This window comes from Tupaia chinensis, unplaced genomic scaffold (assembly GCF_000334495.1).
Source record: "Tupaia chinensis unplaced genomic scaffold, TupChi_1.0 Scaffold000294_2, whole genome shotgun sequence".
In the NCBI taxonomy this organism is placed as follows: domain Eukaryota; kingdom Metazoa; phylum Chordata; class Mammalia; order Scandentia; family Tupaiidae; genus Tupaia; species Tupaia belangeri.
Genome location: NW_006159780.1, coordinates 782 through 25,359, shown reverse-complemented (window position 1 = coordinate 25,359; position 24,578 = coordinate 782). Strand labels below are relative to the sequence as shown.

The 24,578-nt window shown below is 46.3% G+C and overlaps 2 protein-coding genes across 2 annotated transcripts in view; one reads left to right on the top strand and one right to left on the bottom strand.

Annotated features, from left to right (window-relative positions):
- The window catches only part of IGFBP3 (insulin like growth factor binding protein 3), an 11,128-nt gene extending 3,253 nt beyond the window's left edge, over positions 1-7,875 (top strand). The window contains exons 3-7 of the mRNA XM_006150682.1: positions 2-98; positions 2,871-3,094; positions 3,614-3,733; positions 4,701-4,839; positions 6,532-7,875. Coding sequence (XP_006150744.1) covers positions 2-98; positions 2,871-3,094; positions 3,614-3,733; positions 4,701-4,826 — 567 coding nt within the window. The 3' untranslated portion in view covers positions 4,827-4,839; positions 6,532-7,875. The remainder of the gene's footprint in view (position 1; positions 99-2,870; positions 3,095-3,613; positions 3,734-4,700; positions 4,840-6,531) is intronic.
- Positions 7,876-17,753: 9,878 nt separating this feature from the next.
- LOC102474803 (RNA-binding protein with serine-rich domain 1-like) lies at positions 17,754-24,105 on the bottom strand. Its single transcript, XM_014588677.2, is given in 5 exon segments — positions 17,754-18,104; positions 18,613-18,754; positions 23,294-23,447; positions 23,649-23,804; positions 23,807-24,105. Coding segments are annotated over 5 exon segments (846 nt in total). The 5' UTR covers positions 24,104-24,105; the 3' UTR covers positions 17,754-18,007.
- Between the last annotated feature and the right edge of the window lie 473 nt (positions 24,106-24,578).

Below are 24,578 nucleotides of genomic sequence, written 5' to 3'. Positions count from 1 at the left end.
CCCGCTGCACGCGTTGCTGCAGGGCCGCGGTCTCTGCACCAACGCCAGCGCCGCCGGCAGTCTGCGCGCCTACCTGCTGACCGCGCCGCCCGCGCCAGGTGAGCAGCCAGGGCCGGACCGGGCGCCACGCCGTGTCCCCGCGCGTCGGGCTAGATTTAGGGTCGTGCAGTGGCGGAGTCTCCGCCCTTTTCCCCGCCCCGAGGGTTGTACAGGGAAAAACTGCGCTGCGGGGAGGCAGAGGCGCTTGCCTGAGGACTGGCTCCGCTCTTGGAATGCGGTGCTGGTAAATCACAAAGCGCTTTCCGTGACAGTGGGCAAAAGATTTCGAGGACAGCAGATATCAAGGGTGGCTGTCAGTGAGAAGGTCCTGGACACAGGAGATTTCCCTGAGCCCAGCGCAGGGACTAGGGTGTGGACCGTCTAGCCCAGCTCTGGAACGCGGTTTCTGCGTATTAGCCCGGAGGAAGCGTGCTGATTCTGTGAGCGCTTGGAAATGTGGGCCCAGGGAGGCGGTCAGGGGACAGATTTTGAACTGGGACAGTTAGGCAGACACGTCGTAAGAAATGGTATTCGTCTTTTGAAGTATTTTTCCCGGTTTCTTTATTTGCAAAGCAACGTCATGTTCCTGTTTTGGACCCCTAACGACCGAGATGAGATTTGGGTAGTTCACCTTTCGAGGTTAGAAAACCTGAGGTTCCAAAAGAGGACACTTATCAGGGCCACCCAGAGGCAGCGGTGGAGTGTAGGTTTGAAGCCGGTTCGGTACCATCCCACTTGTACACCCCACGCGAGGTTCGTGGGAGAAAGCCTGAGAAGATCTCGGCGACAGGGAAAGAATTAGGACTCATACCCAGGACCGTTTCCCTCCAGATCTAAAGCGGAAGGAATGAGATCCAGGGAAAGGGAGTCCCAGACGAGGAAAACGCAAATGTTCACCGGTTACACCTCCGGGCTAGCCACTGTCCGGCAGGCTGCGAGTCTGTTAAAGGCATCAGGCTGTTCCCTTTAAAAAAAGAAATGTGAGTAGTTTGGGCAGGTGTCCTGGACAGTCAGCCCAGTAGCCAGCCTCAGTGAGGCGTTCCTATCCCGCGCAGCTGAAGGCTGGGGGAATTCTCCCACCCTCAACCTTCACACCGGACAGGTGGCTCTGGGCAAGGCCCCCACCCAGGGCTAGCAGGATGGATGGTCCCTTTGTCGCTTCTGTAGCCACCGAGGTCCACTCTCAGGTAAACCTATTCCATGCTGCGCAAAGCGGGTGTTACCAAACCCTGCATTGGTGGAAAGGCAAGTTTCCAGTTCCCTGAAACTTACCCTGGCTCTAGTCAGCTGTTTAAATCACTGGGTGCTTTTGTCTCATAAAGTTGTGTCACTTGCTACATTCTAATGCATTTGGGGTATTGAAAAAGTTCTTAAAAATACTTGGGTATTTCGTTGTCAGTTTGTCTTTAATAACAGTCATTATAATTACCACCATAGTAACTCCACGGTGTAGGTTAATGTGTGTTGTCAGAAGACTGGACAAAGATCTAAGTGACTTCTAAAATTCATCTGAAGAAAAATGGTGACATGCCTAAGACAGTCCCAAGTCACAATGATGTGTTGTTGGAATGGAAAGTTTCTCTTCAAGCCCTAGTCAGCCTTCTAGACCCTAAGAAACTAAGGAAGCTTAAGAAATTACTCATAGAAAAGACATGCAAATATGTTTATTTACATATTCTTAGCAAATCCTTTGTTCCTATACTTCCTTGAAAGAAAAAAAAAACTAAAATTGGAAAAAAAAATAACCCCTCTGTTAGACTCTGAGGTGGACCCCAAGAATCTGTGCTCTAGAGGCCCAAAGCCCTTGGGGAATTCTACAGCCCCTAAGGGGGTTTCCTCATTTTATAGGTGAGAAGACTGAGACTCTGAGAGGTGGGGGACTTCCCCAGAATCCCCACCTGGAGGCTTCCCTGAGGGCAGGCTGCCACCTTCAGGGCATGAGGACAGGAAGCAGTTCAACTGGAAGCAGGCACCGCAAAACCCCAGGCAGAATAGATTCAGATGGACACCCCAGTAAATAGCCCCAGGGCAGTCACTTAGGCTGAAACTGAAGCTTTTCTGGGGTCTGAACTGGGGCACAGTTCGCCACCCAGGAGTATCTTTGACGGAGCCTGTGACCTTCACAGGGGTCCCAGAGCCACTCTACGTTCATCCTGGAGAAGAAATGGAACGAGAATTGGCTACGCATACAGCTACAAATGTAGACATGAATTTGAAATCCCAATTAAGCTGGGACGGTCCATCTTCCCTGGCAATTACTGGATTCTCTCCACTTAGCACTTGGGATTATAAAAGGGGGACCTATGGGAGGGGTCTTTGTCCTCCCCTCACCCAGGGAAGGAAAGCTGTTGGCATGTAGAAGTGTAACCTTGGTGCTGTTGGTGTCCCCTTTGTTCCTGTGTTGACCAGGAGACAGGAGGGCATTACAGGGTGTGCAGTCCAGGTGGGCTGACACAGCCAGTTTGCCTAAAACCTAAACAGGCACCCCCCCCAACATGTCCCTGGGATGGAGAATGTGCATTTCTTTAATCCCCAGGGCTGCTGCTTCTGGATCAGCCTTAGGGTCACCAGCAAGTCCTCGGAGTTAGCACAGCAGCAGCCTTAGTGAATTGGGACTGCCCCCTGCTGGTGGATGATGCAGCTACACTGCCTTCACCTTCAGGCAGGTCACTAACCAAGTGACTTCTTGCAGTAAAGCAACTGCTGTGTAGCAGTTTTACCTAGTTGTAATTGTTGAATGATGCTGCCATGTGGCTGGGATCGGGTCACAACAGTAGGATTTGGGAAGGCTGTTGCTAAGTGACCCTGACCACTATGTCTGTGTTTTCAAGGAAATACCAGCGAATCAGAAGAGGACCATGGCATCAGTAGTGTGGAGAACGGAGCCCTGCCCAGCACACACCGAGTGACTGACCCTAAATTCCACCCCCACACCAAGATGGACATCATCAAGAAAGGGCACGCCAAGGACAGCCAGCGCTACAAAGTTGACTATGAGTCCCAGAGCACCGACACCCAGAACTTCTCCTCCGAGTCCAAGCGGGAGACAGAATACGTGAGGACCTTTTCTCTGGGTCAGGGAGGAGGGTGGGCCCTGCCAGCTGGGATGCCCAGAGCCCCACGGTACAATGTCTGCCCAACAGGTCCCAGCAACAGGTCTGGCTGCTGCCTGGGCAGCCTCTGGCCCCTCCCTGCCTCTCCTTACCTAAAGAATCTGACACTGTCCAGTCTCAGGGAATCTCTGAGGACTGAGTGAACTGACTCTTGTAAAAGTACACAGGCCCTAAAACCCTTTACAGATAAAGACAAATATCTTCATAAAGACAGTTTTATTCTACTACTTGGTCTTCTAAGTTTTGACCAGCTACTGGCTGTCACTCAGCTTCTGTGACTTCCTCGGAGAACAGGGCAGGTGGTGAGCACCCACACAGACTTCCACGCTGAATCAGGCCAAAGGCATGTGCAGACCTACTGCAGGCCCTGCCCATGGTGGTTAGTGGGCATGATTAGAGTTAACAAGTGTGCGTCGCCGAGTAGTAACCATGCTCCACTGTCCTGGATTTTTAATCCCCAGGGTCCCTGCCGCAGGGAGATGGAGGACACATTGAATCACCTGAAGTTTCTCAACGTTCTGAGTCCCCGAGGCATCCATATCCCAAACTGTGACAAGAAGGGCTTTTACAAGAAGAAGCAGGTGAACAAGCGCCTCCTTGTATTCTCTTGCTCTGCTCTCCTGTGCTGTGGGGAATCCAATTTCACTAACTCAGGTTCTCCCATTTCCTGAGCCCCACCCAGCACTAGGGCCCAAGGCTCGGTATTGGTCTCAGCAGCACTGAGGGATGCTGGATGCACCTTAGGGCTATTCTGCCATCCGCTCTGGCTCCTTCCCTTCCACAGGCAAAGGGGTACTGCCCAGGGGAGCCCATTGCACTGTAGAGAGACACTGGGCCACTGCCATTGGTACTGCACTGCTGTTGGTACTGCACCATGGAGGAAAATTCAAAGAAGGATAGTAGCCATTCTCCAGGAAAGGTGATGTGAGGTCATGTGACAAAGCCCACCCTAAGATCCCACGTGATCCTCTTTAGCTGCTGGCAACAAGCTATAAAAGACAACCAGACAACCCTAATCTAAGAGGTTGTTATGCTTCTGCCCCCATGGAGCAGTGTATTAGAACCTGGCAGTGTCTCAGTGGGTATTTGTAGAGCTGGCCTTCAAAGACCTAAGTAGCCACCTGGCCCCTGCATGGCATGTCCCCTTGTTTGCCTGGTGGCCAGAGCCATCGTGGGTTTCAGCCACCTACACACCAGCGTTTTCTATCTGTCATTTGCTCAGCAGATTCATCCTTGAAGGCTGCTGGGATGGGTCCAGGTGTGGGCCTCCCCACCCAGGCAGACAGAAGGGCATCATGCCCTCACTTGGCAGATAAGCCTCCAGGCCCAGGAGGGGGCAGCAAACCACCTTCACCATGGCTTACCTGGGGACAGGCCTGCAAGTGCCACACCACCACCTACACATGTGTAGGCTCACATCTTCTTGGCCAGAATCTCTGCTATGATTCTCAGCAGAGCCACGCCAGGAAAACCATGCTAGTCTCGGGTTCCCAGCTGGATCCTGGGCCCAGAGTATTCACGGCTCACTCTTCTGCTTCTGTCCCACAGTGCCGCCCTTCTAAAGGTCGGAAACGTGGCTTCTGCTGGTGCGTCGACAAGTATGGGCAGCCTCTCCCAGGCTATGACAGCAAGGGGAAGGAAGAGGTGGCCTGCTACAGCCTTCAGAGCAAGTAGACGCCGCTGCACAGTAAGCCAGGGGAACATGGGGCTGGGGCTGTGTGGTGGCCCCAGGTTCCTGATTCTGGGAATGGTTGGGTTGAGGCAGAAGCAAAACAGAGTTGCTCAGGGCTGCCCACTAGATATTCCCTGGGCCTGCCAACTCCAGGGGCTGCAGTCCAAGCCTGGAGTGAAGAAAGCAAATGGGCCAACCCCCCTCAGGATGGTGCAGGGAGATGGGCCCACCACCCCAACCCAACAAGCACAGAAATAGAGACAGTCTGTTTTAAAGACTTCACGACATATAAACTTGCATGTACAAAGCCCAAGTGCAGAGTTAAGCTTTGATCGTGTGAGTTAGCAGGCTCATTTATCTTCAGCTATTTTAATCCAGAAGCGCATGTACAAAGCGTGTTTCTAAATTAAAGATGTGTCTAGGGGCCAGCAGATGGCATGGTGGTTAAGGCACTGCACTTTCTCATGGCCAATCGCAGTTCAAGTCCCAGACCCAGCAGCTTGAAAATCATATCAGGCATGTATATGTGCCCAGAATCCCAAGAGGAGAATAGAGAAGGGATTGTGGCATGGCCATCCCCCAGTGATTTCTTACTTTCCCTTGCTGTCTCTCTGTCTCTCTTCTGTGAGCACATATGCCATGTGGCAAAAACCTTAAAAAAAAAAAAAAAAAAAGAAAGAAAGAAAAAGAAAGATATGAAGATGAGTGATGTGTTTATTTCCCTTTTTTTATTATTATCCCCCCCGCTCCCGCGGGGGCGAGGTTTTTTGCTATAGGGCACATGTGCTCGCCAGAAAGACAGAGAGACAGAAAGCAAGAAATAACCCCCAGGGGGGATGACCATTCTCCTCTTGAGATCTTGGGCATGCATGCACACATGACTGGCATGAGTTTAAGCCACTGGGTCTGGGACTCGCACCCAGGTCGACTGCATGGGAGTAGAGTTGACATAGCCATCACGCCAGCTGCTGGTCCCTCCGTTTTTATTTTTAATTGCCAGGGGGCATGTGCACTTGCCAGAGAGACAGACAGAAAGGGAGAGGGAAAAGAAGAAAGCACTCTAATAGAGCATGGTAACCCTGCAGTCTCTTCTCCATTTCTCTGTCCTGTCAGGATTTGGGGCACACATGCAAACAGACAAGGTGTGTTCTTCAAGTCACAGGCTGGGATTCAGACTGCAGTCAGTCATGTGAGATCTAGCTCCCTTAAATACTAGACCACAGGGCCAGCACATGACTGCTTTCTTACCCCTGCAAAATACATTGTGACTATTCTGTTAGTCTCTGGTTAATGTAATTTTAATTAAGTTTATTTAAATCTAATACAAAAGTAATATTCTAAGCCATCATTTTGAAGATCCCTTAGATTCCATATTTTTCTTTTTTTCCTAATAAATAAGGGAGCTAATGGGGAAAAAAGAATAAATGCATTTCTTTTCATTTTTTAAGGCAGATTTAGCAAGCAGAAGAAGCTTTTCCTTGCAAAATGGAAAAAGCAAATTATCATTTCAGGGTAACCCTTTTTGCCAGTGAACATCGTAAGTGTCTCACAGTGTTGCTTACTCTGTTAAAACCATAGGCTGAAACATTAACCCATCACAAGAAGGTAGTGCCATTTGCTGCAGGCCGTACCCAGGTAGCTTCAGGAAGGAGTTGAGCCCTTTGGATTCAGGGATGTTTCAGTAGATTCTCTCTCTTCCCTTTGCAGTTCATGTGGAGCTCAAACTCGCCTTATTTTGCACAAAAGACAGCCGAGGACATGGTCAGCAGTTGGCTCCAGCCTCAGTTTCCATTTCTGTTTGTGGTGGCCTGATTGTTTTTCAAACCAAAGTTTAGAAAGAGATGTTCAAAATGCCTGCATTTCCTTTCACTGCAAACTGGAGCATCTTCCTGCCATCCAGGAATCAGGGAAAGCAGTTCGAATCTTTTCATCGCATCCTGTGACAACCCTGTCAATGCAGCACAGCATGGGGACCTGCCTTCACACGGGGCCCTCAGTGCCTTTGTGTTGGCAATAGCGAGTAGCTGCCCCTCTGGCTCCGTGACTTCAGTGCCGTGTTGCTTTGTAGAGTTCACACTTCATCCCCTCTCTGTGTACAACGAGCACAGCCTTGTGGAGAACAAGAACCCCCAAACCCCAGTTGTCCAGACACCTGGCTGCCTCCTCCTGGAGCTCACAACCTTTGGATTGTGCCATTTTCAAAGCCAGTGCCCAGGCTTCTTGACCAAGAAGACCATTCATATCTTCAAGTGACCTGTCCTGCGGGGGACTATTAAAGAGAATAAGGTGGAGTCTTGTTAAAAAAAAAAAAAAAATGTGACAGAGAATGTTTTAGGGCACTCTGGGAACCTATAAAGGAAGGTATTTCTGATCCTTTTTTGTCAGGCATCTTTCTAAAGATGTGGCCTGGTTGAAGGCCTGGGTGACTTTTGCTGTGGCTCCACAGAGGAGGGACAGGGGAACTGGGAGTTGGCCTCCATGTCCAGAGGCATTACAAATAACAGCACGAGTCCTTGCATGACAGCAGAAAATAGTGTTTTCTAGTTCAGTGACTCCAGGCAAGCCTGATTTTTTGAGGATAAGCTCTTTAAAGGCAGAGGTTATTTTTATCTCACTGTGTCCTCGTAAAACTGTCTACAAAGGAGAGATAAGTGGTTTGTTGAAGACATTGAGGATGCAGTCACCCAAGGTTGTTGAACTTGGACTCGTTCTCATACTTTTCTTATACTTAGCACATATATGCAGAGAGGATATGTTCTTAACTGTTGACATTATATACGACATAGCCCAAATATAATAGAATCTATACTAGATAATCCTAGACGAAGTGTTAGAGATGCTAGATGACATGGCTGCAGCCACGACGGAGAAAAGGAGCTCATGCCCAGAGACTGGGCTGCTCTCCTGGGGGCCAAACCCGAGGAGTCTGGCCACTCTGGGGAGAAGGAGACCCTGCCACAGCCCTCAGCGTGGATGCACCCTGCAGAAAGTCTCCTGGAGAACACAGAGGGGTCTTAAGACATTCTACCTACCTATCAGCTTTCCTTTATTTTTTTAATTAAGTTTTTGGGAAAAAAAAAAAGTATTTTTGAAAAGTTTGTCTTGTATTTATAAATACTAAATAAAGTTTTTACCATAAAATAAAAAGTTCTCCTTATTCCTAATTGTCTCTGGGTTTTATATCACTAATGCAGTAACTCTGAGAGCACAGAATGTTGCAGCATGGTAGAAAACGTAATAAATATGTGTGTTTTCCTGCCTTCATTTCTACCAGAGAATTCATACTAGATGGCTTTGGCATCCGCTGGCATCCCATGGTGGCATTAGCCACTTGTCAGAATGATCCAGATCTGGCAGCTGTGTTGTTAGCTCTGTTCCCATTATGATATGCAGGCAGGTTAGAGCTGGTCAACAAATGCCATCTCTGACTGTCTGGGCCTTGCTGTGGTGGGGTTGTGTCCCTCATGGTCCTATCTAGCACCAAGAACAGAGCAAGGGAGCAGGGCAGACACTTGACAGTTAGTATTTTTGAAAAGTTTGTCTTGTATTTATAAATACTAAATAAAGTTTTTACCATAAAATAAAAAGTTCTCCTTATTCCTAATTGTCTCTGGGTTTTATATCACTAATGCAGTAACTCTGAGAGCACAGAATGTTGCAGCATGGTAGAAAACGTAATAAATATGTGTGTTTTCCTGCCTTCATTTCTACCAGAGAATTCATACTAGATGGCTTTGGCATCCGCTGGCATCCCATGGTGGCATTAGCCACTTGTCAGAATGATCCAGATCTGGCAGCTGTGTTGTTAGCTCTGTTCCCATTATGATATGCAGGCAGGTTAGAGCTGGTCAACAAATGCCATCTCTGACTGTCTGGGCCTTGCTGTGGTGGGGTTGTGTCCCTCATGGTCCTATCTAGCACCAAGAACAGAGCAAGGGAGCAGGGCAGACACTTGACAGTTCAGCCCCTCTCTGTCTGTGTGGCCCTTCTACCTAGAGAAGGAAAATGTTGATTGGGATTCTGGGGTCCCAGGCCCCTCCCTGCAGGCTTGAAATCATTGTCCCCTGTCACAGAACAACTTCAGGCAAACTACTGAGTCCATGGCTTCAGAGCATTGAAGGATAAGCCATATCAAAGAACAACATGTCATTGTCAGATGTTGGTGTTGATGAAACACCTCAAAAGACTCCTTTACCACAGAGCGGCATGTGTGGTGAGTAATCAAATAGGTTCTGAAAGTGTTTAGAGGCCAGGGCATGGGATGTAGTCATCAGGCTGATCACAGAAGAAACCAGGAAAAATGAGTGGGCAGGTCCCATGGAAGTGCTGTGCTAGCAGAGCTGTGATGACAGACCGGGCTCCTGAAGAACAGACACAAATGAGCCCTGGGTATGCTGTGTTGGGATCACACAGTACCTCAGTGGCCAGGCTGTGTATCTGGGGATCCACGACTGGAACTGCTGCAAAGCTGTGGGGATACAATGGCACAGTGATGTTTACTTCAAAGCCCCCTGGGTTTGCCTTCCTGGAAGCCACTAACACATGTACCCTCCTGTCCTCACTCATAAACCTCTAACCTCTGCCACCTTCCATATTTGCTGTGGTGAGTTCTGTGTCAACTTGACTGAGCCATGAAGAGCACAGATTAAACGACTTGTAAGAGTCTGGGAGGATGTTCCAGATGAGGTTAGTCTTACAACTGGTGGACTCAGAAAAGCAGATGGCCCTCCCAACATGGCAGGCATTGTCCAACCACTGAGGGCCTGAGCAGAACAAAAACAGAAGGAGAAATTTGCACCTTTTTCTCCTGCCTGCCTTCTTGATCTGGGGTATATCCTCTGGTCCTCAGAGTGGGACTTAAACCATCAGACCCCTGGTTCTCAGGTCTTTGGAACCAGACTGAATTACCTCACCAACTTTCCTGGTCTACTAGCTTGCAGATGGCAGGTGGTGGGATTTCCGGGCCTCTATAATTATGCAGGTCAGTTTTTCATAATCTATTTCCTTGATGGATAGATGATAGATCGATAGAGAGTAGATGATAGATTGATAGCACAGACAGATGGATAGATAATAGATAATTGGTTGATAGATAGCATTACTATAGATGATCTATAACAGAAAGATGACTGATTGATAGATAAATATCAAGTATAGATAGATGATAAATGATTGGTTAACACAGATATAGAAGACGATTAATAAGAGATGATTGTGTGACAGCTTAGATATGGATAATGGATAAGTAGACAGGTAGGTAGGTAGATAGGTATAGACAAATGATAGATGGATAAAGGGATGACCATATCTATTGGCCTGTGCGTCTGGAGCTCCCTAATGCAGTATCTTTGATCACCACTTCCTCCTGCCACTTCCAGTAAATGCCTGAGGTTGCGCCCACCTGCTTCTCCTGCTCCTCCAGTTCCTCCACCTACTCCCCTCCCCTAGACTCCTGGAGTTCCCCCCCTGCCCCTCTGCCTTCATCCTTGCCCACCTTCTACATTCTTCAGGATTTCGCTTCCACAGTCTCCAAGGCTGCATGAACCCAGTCACTCCATAAACAAGGGCACAAGTGTACAGGGGTGCCGAGGTTCCTGAGTTAAAGGAATGAAGATACTACAGAAGAGACTTCTTGGGAGTCAGCTATCAAACTGACACACTTTGGAAAAAATAACAGCAGCATGTCAATGAGGGCATCGTAATAGGATTCCAGATTCTCAGCTGTGGCATCCTGTCCAGAGGGATATTCTTCTTCTGGTCAGAATTCTTGAAGCAGTCGTTCCACTGCAGAAACGAATCCTAAGGCAACATCAGACACGTGCACAGTTAAGTAAAGGACCATTTTAAACTTAAATGCATCGTACAAAAGAATATTGTCACCTCAAAAACATTTCTCAGCAAGAGTTAATAATACAGAAAAATGTGAAAGACTGAAAGAAAAACAGAATGTAGTCATTTATGTACACACATATTTATATACAATTATAATTTGAATGTGCCCAACATTCACATGTTGCAATTTGGCTGTGGCAAGAGTAAGAGGGGAAAAATGTAATTGACTATGGTGTTGAAATGTGGAACCTTTGGGAGATTGGGATTAGGTCTTCAGAGTGGGGCCCCCATGACTGACTCTCACCATGTGAAGCCCTGCACCATCTCAGGACTCTGCATAGAGAACCCTCCAGCAAGAAGACCCTTGCCAGATATAGCCCCTTGTCCTACAATTGCAAAACCATGAGCTACATAAACCTCTTTTTTTTATAAATTACCCAGGGTGGTGTTTGGTTATTAATGACAGAAAAGCAGATTAAAACGCACATAAAACTAAAAGTAAATACACCAAAATGTTAACGCTGATAATGTGAATGTAGATAATGTCTTTTACTTCTACTCTGTTACCATCTCAACGATTCCTATAGTAAATATAATTATTTTCCCCCTCCACTCCTCTACCTCTCCACCTGTTTACGTCCTTCTGCCCCTGCGAGGGAAACACTGCATTTTTGCCCGACCTCTAGCTCCACCAGCCCTCTGGGCACTATTCTGCAAAGAAGAAGCATCTCAGGTCCCTCTCCTATAGCCCATTCTCACAGGCCAACTGCCTTCCCAGATGGTCTTAATTCCTCTTCTTGTCCCACACTGAACCAGTACTGTCGCCTACTTTGTATATCCTAGGAAATATGAAGTAGCATCCTGCTGTTTTCTTTTCTACTTTTCTTTTCTTTTTTTTTTTTTTTGGCAAAGCTGGGCAAGAAAGGACTCACTGAGAAGGTGACATTTTAATCAAGATCTGAAAAAAGGAGGTAGCATACCATTCTGTTGCCAGAGGGGTGAAATAGTCCAAGCTAGAAGCACACAGCATCCTGAGGTAGGAGCAAGTGCAGCCACTGGGAAGGCCTGGTTATGGGGTCAGGCATGAAGAGGTGGGAGCTGAGGCTATGGTGTGTCCTTCACGTCTTGCACACTGCTAGACAGGCCACTCTGGCTGACCTACAGAAGACAAGCTGGCGCTGGAAGACCCACATGAGGCTATGTTGGAGTACATCAGCATTGTCTAAAGGGAAACCAAGATCTGATGAGTTGAGGTATATTGTGAAAATAGTACCTCAATGTTTTCAGGTGGGTTGTATAGGGGATGAGAAGATGGAGACGTCAAGATTGACACCAAATCTTGGCAACTACAAGAACAATTTTGGCTGAAGAAGTAAACAAGAGGCAGTAGTTTGGAGGGAACATCAGGATCCAAATTTTGTATGAGGTAAGATTGAAATACCTGTTAGACATCCCCCAAAAGACTTGAAGTGGGCATTGGAGTCTGTGGAGTAAGCAAGAAAGGTGGGTTTTAGAGATACTGGCAGATTTAGAATTTAAAATCACCTAAGGAGGAAATGGATAGAAAAGACTAGAAGGCCAAAGTCTGAGACTGCAGCAGAGGCTGCCCTGAACAGAAAAAAAGTAGTAAAAGAAGTCATGAAAAAATTTCAGGAATCAAGAAACCCAGTGAATGGGAGACTCTGAAGTCCAGGGAGATGTGCTTCAAGCAGAAGAATGATCAGTTATCCCAAAGCTACACTAGGTGAAAATAACTGATGAATAGAACCTGGGGGCATTTCCAGCCTTGAGTGGAGGATTGGAGGAAAAAAACTCATCAGAATATAGCTCCATGAAAATGCTGAGCAGCAAAGACTGCTAGCACCCTTCCTGATGGCACCTATGGAGGATTCCTAAAGGAATTCTTTAAGATCATTGAAAACATTGGTCCTCATGTCTGTTTTTGTGCCAATGCCATGCTGTTTTGATTAACACAGCTTTGTAATATATTTTGGGGTCAGTAAGTGAATTGCAACCCACTCTACTCTTCTTGCACAGGATGGCTTTGGCAATATGGGGCTTTTATAATTCCAGACAAATTCTATGATTGTCTTTTCTAGATCTGTGAAGAATATCTCTTGTAATTTTATAGAGATTGCATTAAATATGTAGATTAATTTGGGTAGGATTGTCATTTTGATTATATTAATTCTCCTAATCCAGGAACATGGGATGTCCTTCCACTTTTTTGTGTCCTTTTTGATTTCCTTTTTAAGGTTTTCATAGTTTTCTTTCTAGAGGTCTATGACTTCCTTGGTTAGTTTTATTCCTAGGTACCTTATACTTCTTGTGGCTATGGTAAAGGGATTACTTTCTTCAGTTCTGTCTCTGCTTGTTTTTTGTATATAGAAATGCTATTGAAAACAGTGAGAGGGACTTTGGTAGCTGGAGCTGAAGGCCATTATAAAGGGAGTGGAGAGGCATGCCCAACAGTACACTTGCAGGTAGTTCTCATACAGCCTGGGGCAGGGGATGACCAGTGGTGCTGTACAGTGAACCCAGAGGAAACAGGTTGTTCTCGATCTGTGCCTAGTAATGCCCCATTGTGGCTTAGAAACAGTCATTGACTGTACCTACACCTTACACACCTGGTCCAGGTGAAGTAGTGAAATCGAGGCATAGTAAAACTTCTGCGTTAAAATCTGAGACCAGGTGATGGTTCACCAAGCTTAGGATATTCCTTCCACATCCTTCTCTTCACATACTAGAAGTGTCCCCGGGAGTTTGTCTTCCTACGAATGCTTCTCTCTGGGTGGGGAAGTGGGTTAAAGATGACCAACTGAAAATTTCTGGGATCTGGGACACTCCATCTTAGATTCACTCTTTACCTGAACCACTGTACCTTGAGGTGTGGACACAGACTCACACACATAGCCAGTGCCCTGGGGGAATATGAGTGGACAAGTTACAAGTCATTGAAGAGCAAAATTCTATAAAGAGATAAATAATAGCTAAGTTAGTTCCCACTGGAAACAAAAATAGATGGGAAAATTAGCCGAATAAACAACTCTCTAAGAAAGATAGGCGAACAGCCAGAAAGTACATGAAAAAATGCTCAACATCCCTCATCATAACAGAGCTGCAGATCAAAACTACAATGAGATACCAACTAACCCCAGTCAGAATGGCAAAGATTACATTTTAAAAAATGATAAGTGCTGGCAGAGATATGGTGAAAGGAGAACTCTCCTACATTGTTGGTGGGAATGTAAGGTGGCCCAGTCACTGTGGAGAACAATATGGAGGTTCCTCAAAGACCTTCAAATAGAACTACCATATGATCCAGCAATTTCACTCCTGGGTATCTACCCAAAGGACAGGAGAACATTCGATTGGAAAAGCGCTTGCACATCTATATTTATTATGGCATTATTCACTATTGCTAAGACATGGAATTAACCCAAATGTCCACAAACAGATGAATGGATTGAAAAAGTGTGGTACCTATACTCCATGGAATACTATTTGGCCATAAAAAATGACAAGACCCTCCCTGGCATTTGATAGAAAGTGGATAAATATGGAAGATTTATTGCTGAGCGAGGCAAGTCAGGCTATGAAACAGAGACATTGTATGTCTTCACTTAACATACACTGACTGTCCGCAGCCTATGGTTGAGACTGAAAGGCTGGAGGACATAAAAGCATTGATAATTGTTATGGACACTGGGACAAAGTGGAAGGACAGTGGGAGGGGGGGTGGAGTGTAGGAAAGAAAATTTTGGGGGAAAATAGAGAGGTAAGACATTTGTGGGACACAGATATGGTTCATTACCTGTCGATAATGATGTGTATAGTTTCCTCAACTGGGCTGGACTGAGGAGTATATCATGCTGGGTAAAGTCTATTTACAATCTAAAAGATATGTAGTGATTAAATGTATAAATAGTAATAGTGAGAATGCAAAAAAGAAAAAAATAGAATTGTTGGTTGAAGCATAATGAATAGGTTTGAGTTTAAAAAGCAAAGGATTCCAGGAACCAGCAGTTAGTGTAATGGCTATGTCGCTGGACTCCCATGTAGTCGACCACAATTTAAGTCCCAGACCCGGAGACTTAAACTCATGCTGGGCACATGTGCGTGCGTGCCCAAAATCCCCAAAGGAGAATGGAGGAGAAGGGATTGTGGTATGGCCATGCCCCCTGGGGGAGGGGGGTGATTTCTCGCTTTCTGTCTCTCTGTCCCTCTCTCTCTCTCTGGTAAGCTCACGTGCCCTGTAGCAAATTCTCCCCCCCCCAAAAAAAAGCAAAGGATTCCATTATAAAACAAGAACTAAAAATATCAAGAGAAACCAAATGAGGATCATTAATATGTGTCTTAGTCCATTTTAGGCTGCTAAAGCAAAATACCATAATCCAGATCATTTGTGAAGAATATAAATTTATTTCTCATAGTTCTGGAGGCCATAAGAAGTAAGCTGAGGGGCCAGCAGATAGTGTGTAATGGCTATGTCGCTGGACCCCCATGTAGTTGACCACGGTTCAAGTCCCGGACCCAGTGGCTTAAACTTACACCAGGCGCATCTGCATGCATGCCCAAGATCCTGAGAGGAGAATGGAGGAGTAGGGATTGAGGAGTGGCCGTCCCCTCTGGGGGGTGATTTCTCGCTTTCTCTCTCTCTGTCTCTCTCTGTCTTTCTGGCAAGCACACGTGCCCTATAGCAAAAACCTCTCAAAAAAAAAAAAAAAAAAAAAAAAAAAAAAAAAAAAGAAGAAAAAAGGCTGAAAACAAGATAGTGTTTACCTAAAGAAGTTAGCATCAATCCAAACAGCACAAACAAGGACAGACAATGAAGCTAAACTTGAAAAGCAATAATGGAAAAAAACATGCAATAGAGAAAATCAACAAAATCAAAAGTTGCTTCTCTGAAAAAACCTAACAAAATAGGCAAACTTTTGAAAAAACTGTCACAAACAACATAAAAATTACAATTATTAACCTATGAATGAGAGAAGGGTTGTAACAAAGAATGCAGAAAGTAAAAAGATTACAAGAGAAAATACACACTCAGATAATGGGAGTTCCCTTATGTTCTTAATTTATTAACAGAAATGTATTGCATTGAATTTCCTAATGTTTCCATTAAAACATCATTTTTCTTTTTAATATATTAAAGCGATACATCGCATTTATAGATTTTCTATAATTAAATAGAAATTATTAGCATTTTTATTGGATTATTTATTATGCTTGCAATAAGTCCAAATTGGTTGTTGCAGTTTGAATGTATCTCTTTAAAGTCCAGGTGATAGAATGCGGTTTACTTGTGAAGGAATTCAGATAATAATAATTAACATTAATCCAATTATGCTGTTAAAAGGCAGAGTCTTCCTTTCTGGGGTGGTAATTAGTTCAGTGTTAGGGTAATCAGGGTGGGGCCTCAATGATTTGCTTGGTATCTTTATAGGGAAAAAGAATGAGCTAGAGATACTTGGACACAGACTTCTCCTGCCCTCTGCCGTTCTGTGCAGCAGCAAGAGACCCTCACCAGGTGCCAGCACTGGGCTCTTGGACATCTCAGGCTCTAAAACTGAGCTAAACAAACCTCTGTTCATTATGCTACCAGACTTGGGTACTTCCGTTAGTAACATAATGAACTAGAGCAATGATAATGGTACAGTATCTTTTAAAAAAAATAATTCTCTATTGTCTGGTGTTTTATTGTAATTTCTGATTTACTTATTAATTGGTTTATATCTTTGTGAGATACTGTATGGTTTTTTAAAAACATATGTTTACTACGCAATCATAAATCAAGGATATAGGAGCATTCACTGTCCCCCGACTACTGAAACCACACTGTATTGGGCACACCTGAAAGTCACTATACTGGTTTCTTTGGAAGTATGTATTGTTTTGCCACCAATTTCCATTAGTCTACTGTGGTATATGGTTCCGAAACTTATTCCAACTATTTACATACACTCTTGTGTTTCTTAACCAATTTCTACCCATTTCCCTTTCCCCCCAATCCACCATCCAATATCTACCATTACTCTCTATTTCTATACCATCCAGTTCCCTAGTTTCCACTAATGAATGATAATATTCGGTATGTATTAAGCAGGGACATATAGTATTTATCTTTTATACACACACACACACACTAATACATTAAATTAGTGTTTTCTCCTAAGAGTTTTATGTCTTATACTCAAGTCTTTGATTTTGAGTTAATTTTCACTTACAGTGTGAGTAAAGGTTCAATTTTGCCCTTTTCACTGGTGGGTATCCAGCTATCCCAACACCATTTCTTGAAAAGATTATTTTATCCCTATTAACACTTTTACTGAATACTCATTGACTACCAATTTATGGGTATATTAAAGGCTCTCAATTCTATTCCACGGAATATTTGTCTGTCCTTTTGCTGATACCACATTGCCTTGATTACCACTAGTTTGTAATAAATTTTGAAATCAGGAAATATTAATTCTCCTACCTTATTGTTCTTTTTCAGGCTATTCTGGGTTCTTCCAATGCCATATAAGTTTTAGAATAAGTTTAAAAATTGTACAAAGAAGTCAGCTGAGATTCTTCTAAGTATAGTATTTCATTTATAAGTCAGCTTGAGGTGTATTGTCATCGTCACAATATTAAATCTTCTGACCAATAAATATAGGATGTCTAACCATTTATTTAGATCTTTCATTTTTTCAATTTTTTAATCATTTTTTTTCTAATCCTAAATTTATTCAACAGTCCTCTCACCCCACACAAGGTACAAACACCACTTACCTAAAATGCTACAAAGTTACAAAACTCAAAACAAGTGTCATCGTACTGACTGTACAAGAGCCAAAAAAGAGCAATGTACATGTCGCCAAGGTAGCCTGCAAGACCACCATGAAGGGGAGATGCAGTGGGCTCCATCCTGCAAGAGCTGGCTCCCCAATTTCAGAGAACGAGGGAGGTGTGGGGTACATGAACACACAGAAAGTCTGACCATTTACAGAAACTAACATGGGTGAGAGGTGCTCTCTGGGGTGTGTGGTCCTAGAGGTGAGAGGGCTCTCAGGCAGGGTAGCAGAGGGCCACGCCTAACAGAACTGGCGGGGCCCCCGCTGGGGAGCCAGGGAGCAGACTCTCAGGAGCTGGAAACAGGTAAACTTCTAGCCAGAAAACTGAAGGGCATCTTTACAGCCACAATCCCAAACCAGTACTTCTGCAGCTGGAGCTTGGCCTGCAGAAGAAATGTCTCAAACACTGCCTTCAAGGCTTGTCGGAGGGAGGGCTCTCCTCTCCTAGGACCTCTGGGACGAAGCTGAGCTGTGTAGGATGTGGAATCGAGGGCTTGAGCTTCTGGCCCTGCTTATCGGGAGGAGTTGGAACTGGAGCGGCTCCTGTGGCGGCGGCGGGGGGACCGGGATCGTCGGCGCACAGGGGACCTGCGCCTTGGTGAGCGTGACCTGTGGGAAGAGGAGACACGAGTGGGTGTCACAGTGATTGGTCCAGCACAGGCTGGAGAGGTGGGCAAATTCTTGTCAGTTTACATTTTAGCTCCCTTTCGATGGAACCTACAGAAGTTCTTGGTAATAAAAAGGGGGTGTGCTTGGGACCAGAGGCACAACTCAGGCTTCCCTCCTCTCTGAGGGCAAGAGGCCAGAAGGGGAGGCCAGACCCTGGCCTCTATGACTCCTGACCCAACTCACCCCTTCAGTTTTCTTAGCTGACAAGGGAGAGGGACTGCACCTGGTCTTACAGCATGGAGGCTTCTTGGTGGCCAGGATGCCTCTGACACAGTGGCACCAGTGCAACTCCAGGCCTAGTCTGCTGGTCACTCACTGTAGTGATCCTCCACCCCCCAGCAAAAGGTAGGGGCTGAATAAAGGGTCTCCAAGTGAGCACAGCCACGTGTGGCTCGCAAATAACCAAACTGACGGTGGTGGCCCAACCAACACACAAGCCCCCATCTACCTTCTCCTCATCCGTGGGGGTGACCTGCGCCACATGGGAGGTGGTGGCAGCATTCTCCTGGGAGGGCTGAATCGCCGGGGAGGTGGCCGAGGCCAGGGGGCCAACACAGCAGTGGCGGTTATCTCCTGGCCATCGATTTGTCCTGTTGATAAAAGGGCCAAATCATAAAAGATCCAATAAACACCTACCCTAGACAAGGCACCAAGCCAAATGCTGGGCAGGACAGGTGAGCCAGACAGGCCTGGGAGAGAGTAATCAATGCCCAGACGATCCCTGAGGCAACTGCACGACTGGCGTCCCATCAGGAGACCTAACGGCTGTCAGCGACACACAAGAAGAGCCGCCAGAGGAAGTGGTCCTTAGGTTAAGATTCAAGATGTGGGACCAGGAGGTGGTGTGGTGGTTAGGGTGGTGCAATTTCCACATGGCCAACCAAGGTTCAATCCCAGACCTGGTGGCTTGCTTTCTCACTCTTCCTCTCTTTCTCTGGTGAAATTCATGTGAAAACAATAAATAAAATAATTCTTTAAAACAACAAAAAAAGATTCAAGATGTGCTGGCAGCTGCTAGGTGGATTAGAGACCCAGCCCTGAGCTGGGAAAGACTCGGAGCTCTGGAGAGAGAAGGCAGCAGCTGGTGCATACTGGTGGGGGGCAGAGGGGGCTCCCTGGAGGGCATGAGCAGCTCTGGGATGGGGCAGTGACAGCAGGTGGAGTGAGTCAGAGAGGGAAGAATTCAGGGGATAACAGCTGGTGGTGGCGGTTAGGGTTGGGGATGGTGGTGAAGGATCAATTAGCTGAACTTCTAGAGGTGAGCTCCAACATGAAAGCAGTTTTAGGATGGGAACCAGCAGTTGGCGTAATGGCTATGTCGCTGGATTCCCACGTAGTCAACCGCGGTTCGTGTCCCGGACCCGGTGGCTTAAAACTCACGCCGGGCGCGTGTGCGTGCGTGCCCAAGATCCCGAGAGGAGAATGGAGGAGAAGGGACTGCGGCATGACCATCCCCCCTGGGGGGGGGGGGGATTTCTTGCTGTCTCTCTCTCTCTGGCGAGCGCACGGCCTGGTTAGCACATGTGCCCTATAGCTAAAACCTCAAAAAAAAAAGCAGTTTTAGGAGAGGTGGGAACTCCGTTCTCAGCCTAAGTGAGCGGGCGGTGAGTGCGGGACAGAGCCGCTGGAACCTGAAGGGCCTCGGGGGAGGGGGCAGAAGCTCAGACGCTGACCTGGGAACCCTGGAGGAGGAAGTACCCCCTGACCTCAAGGTTGTTTTCTTAGCTGGGGGTGCCAGGAGCCCCAGCTCAACCCCTGTGCTCCTAAAGGGCTCAAAGGCTCTTTTGCCTTCTCAATTACTTTCAAGGTAACTCTGTAAACACCTAGGGACTGACTCAGGCATGCAACCCTGTGTTCAGGATATACTCAGAGGCTTAAGTAAACCCAGCCGAATCCAGCCCAAATTGGGGCTTTCATGGTACGGACCACACAGTAACAGGAAAACCTGCCTCCTAGCCAGCTGCCAGTGAAGGCCCCCCACAGTGTCAATGCACCCCACTCCACTCATGGTGCTAGCCCAGTATGGGGACCCACAAAACACCCCAGCCAGAATCTTAAATTGGAATTTTAAGGAATATTTCCTAGTACCCAAACTCTGCTGGAACTCAAATGCAATTATCAAAAAGAGAGTTAAGCTATTTGTAACTTTTTATCTTTCTTCTTCTCTTTTCTGAAGGGCACAAAGGTGAGAGATCACCCCTCAGGGGTTAGGCCACTGCAACTCCTTCATTCTCTCGCACACAAGTGCTCAGCAGGACGGTTTTATTTTATTTTACTTTTTTTGGAGAAGTTTTTGCTACAGGGCAAGTACGGCTTGCCAGAAAGAGGGGGGGGGGAATGGCCACGCTGCAATCCCTTCTCCTCCATTCTCCTCCCAGGTTCTTGGGCACTCACGAACATGTGCCTGGCGTGAGTTTAAGCCACTGGGTCTGGGACTCAAACCATGGTCGACTATGTGGGAGTCCAGCGACTCATCCATTATGCCAACTGCTGGTCCCAATCCAGCAAGATTTCTATTTATAACTTTTTATTTTTTTGGAGAGGTTTTCGCTATAAGGCATGTGCGCTCGCCAGACAGACAGAGAGAGACACAGAGATAGAAAGCGAGAAATCACCCCCCCAGAGGGGATGGCCACACCACAATCCCTTCTCCTCTTGGGATCTTGGGCATGCACGCACATGCGCCCGGCATGAGTTTTAAGCCACCGGGTCCGGGACGCGAACCGCGGTCGACTACGTGGGAGTCCAGCGACATAGCCATTACGCTAACTGCTGGTTCCCACTATTTATAACTTTTAACAGGGCCTCAGAGAACGCTAAGATCCAGGAGCCCCCCCCCCCCCCCCCCCCATCTAGAGCCCTCTTCTTCAGTCCCTGGTGCCTCAACCACAGTAACAGACAAGTGGTCAAAGACTCATTTCTTAAAATGCTGACTTGAAAACAAAATGAAAAGTGGGGCACCTGAAACTATTTATAAACATTCACCTACTTTTTTTCTGAAAAAAAAAAAAAAAAAGAGAAAAGAAAAAAGATTTTGGCTATAGGGTGTATACACATGCCAGAGACAGAGATAGAAAAGTGAGAAATCATCCCCTCAGGAGTGATGGCCACACTCCAATCCCTTCTCCTCCATTCTCCTCTTGGGGTATTGGGCACACAACAAGCGTTGAGTTTCAAGCCATCGGGTCCAGGACTCGAACTACAGTCGACTATGTGGGAGTCCAGTGATGTAACCATGACACCTCCTGCTGGTCTCGTTTGTTTGCTGCCATAGGGTGCATGTACTTGCTGGAGACAGAGAGAAGGGAAAGTGAGAAATCACTTTCTCTATTCTCCTCTGGGGGTCTTGGGTGGGCACACATGCACATGCACTATGAGGTCCCAAGCTGCCACAGGGTAGCCCAGTGCTTTAACCACCATGCCACCTTCTGGCCCTTATCCACATGTTTTAAAACCTGTTCTGGGGGGCCAGTGGATGGCAGAGTGGTTACGTCGGTGGACTGCCACATGGCCAACCACAGCTCAAGTCCTGGACCTGGTGGCTTGAAAATAAAGCCAGGCACATGTATGTGTGCGCCTAAGATCTCAGGAAGAGAATGGATTGCAGCATGGCCATACCCAGTGGGGGATTTCTCACTTTCTCTCTCACTGCTTCAGTTTGTGTCTCTCCCCAGCAAGAGCATGCACCCTAAGGCAAAAGCCTCTTAAAAAAAAAAAAGGGCAAAAGGGGGGGGTGTTAAGGGCACTAGACTCCAACACTAATGATCCTGGTTTGAGTTCTGGACCTGGTGACTTATTTTCTTGCTTTCATTCTCTCTTGTCCTGCCCTTCTTTGGTCAAATTAAATAAATGAATAAAGTTAAGTAATATAATTTTTTATTTCTTTTTTAATCTGTGAATTTGGTAAATCTCATTCATCAAAAATAATCCTTAAAAAGCCCAAATATTGGCAAACTGGAAAAAGACTCTTGGTAAGAACTGAAGACAATATACTCATATAAAGAAAACAAATACGTGGACCAGCAGATGGTGTGATGGTTATGTCACTAGATTCCATGGTTCAAGCCCTGGACCTGGCAACTCATGCTGGGCACAAGCGCATCCTCGATCCCAAGAGGAGAATGGAGAAGGGATTGCAGCACGGCCACCCTCCCTGGGGGGTGATTTCTCGCTTTGTTTCTCTGGCAAGCACACAGCCCTATAGCAAAAATCTCTCTTAAAAAACCCAAATATAGGAACCAGCAGGTGGTGCGGTGGATAAGAAGCTGGACATTCCCACATGGCCAACATGGTTTGAGTCCCCAAATATAGGAACCAGCAGGTGGTGCGGTGGATAAGAAGCTGGACATTCCCACATGGCCAACATGGTTTGAGTCCCACACCTGGTGACTTGCTTTCTCACCTTCTCTCCCTGGTCAAATTAAAAATGAATGAATACATAAAGTTAAATAAATAATTCTAAAAATCCCCCCAAAACAACCAACCAAACAAAAAAACCCCACACACAAGGGGACCAGCAGGTGGTGGGGTGGCTAAGGTGCTGGACACTCCTACATGGCCGACTGTGGTTCGAATATCAGACCTGGTAGCTCGCTTTCTCATTTCCCCCCCCCCCTCTCTCTCTCTGTGTATTGCTCTCTGCTCAAATTAAAATAAATGAATGAATAAATAAAATTAAATAAATAATTAAAAACACACATGCACACACAAAAACAACACAAAACCCAAACACATGCTTTGTAAGAAATCTTCATTGGAGACCAGCAGGTGGCAGGGTGGTTAAAGCGCTGGACGGTCCCACATGGCCGACCATGGTTCGAGCCCCAGACCTGGTGGCTTGCTTTCTCACTTTCCCTCTCTTACTCTCTCTGGTCAAATTAAAAGTAAAAGAATGAATAAATAAAATTAAATAGAATAATTCTTAAAACAAAAACCTTCATTTTATCCTTCAGCCTTTAACAGATTGAAAACTTCTTAAAATGCTAATATATTCATTTGCTGAATATGTTTTCAAGAATAGTGCTCCATAAAGCATGTTTTTGGTAAAACACGAAAGAGAAAGCACTGGATCTTGAAAGAGCTCCAGGGAGAAGAGGTGGGAAGTCAGGGATGCTGGCAGGGTCACCCACCTCCATCCATGTGCTTCAGTGCCTTCTCAGCTTCATCTGGATTCTCAAACTCCACGTAGGCATAGCCCTTGGACAGATGGGGGTGCATCCTTTCTACGGGCATGTCAATCATTTTAATTTTCCCATAGGTGGAAAATATCTCCATGATGTGATCCTGCAGAAAAGAAGGTCACTCTAGGGCTTGCCTAGTAGTGGTGATAAGAGAATTCACCACACCATGACTAAGAGTTAAATGGCTTTACCATCTGCTGAGAACCACTGTCTTTCTGGGATCAATCTCCCGGACACACATGTGACAGTACACAGAAAGGCCATGTCCTTTAAGCTCGCCTGCTGGCTTACCCAAGACCCTCACCTTGGTCACATTCCTGGTGAGCCTCCCAATATGTACTTTGGTGGGTTTAGGGGAAGGACTTCGTCTTTTCCTCTCCTTTTCATCTCTTTTAGGTGGCTTGGATTTGGATCGGGAGCGCCGCCTGTTGTCATGTCTGCGCCGCGAAGGGCTCGGGGAGAGCCAGAGGAGCTGCTGGAGCTGGAGCTACGGGATGTGCTGGAACTTCCTGAGCGGCTGGATGCCGAGGAGGAGCTGGAGCCACTGCTGGAGCCTGTGCTAGTACTGGAGCCCGAGCTGGAGGTCGAACTGGACCTTGACCTGGTACTGCTGCTACCACTGGAAGCACTGCGTCTCTTTCGAGTCTTATCCCTGCCGCGGTCCTTCTCACTGGACTCCTTGGTGGCCCCTTTATCTTTAGAGCGATCCTTGGACTTCTCATCAGAGCGGTTTTTGCGTTTGGTGGGAGAGGGAGCCATCTTCACATTGCCGCGACCTCCTCCCGTTCTCCTCAGCCGCTGAGCAATTTTTTAATCATTTTCAGAGTATAAATTTTGCACTTCATCTATTCAATGTGTTTCTAAGAATTTTATTCTTTTTGATGTTATTATGAATAAAATTGGTTGCTTGATTTCATTTTTAGATTTTTTTTTCATTGAAGACAGAGAGAAATACAATTGGGTTTTTAAACCTTTTTTTTTTTTAGAGAAATTTTTGTTATAGGGCACGTGAACTCGCCGGAAAGATAGAAAGCAAGAAGTCACCCCACAATTCCTTCTCCTCCAGTCTCCTCTTGGGAATTTAGGCATACATACACATGAGCCCAGTGTGAGTTTCAAGCTGCCGAGTCTAGGACTCAAACCACAGACAGCGGTGTGGGAATCCAGTGATGTAACCATTACACCAACTGCTGGTCCTAATTTTTGAGTCTTGATTTTTGTATCCTACTTATTT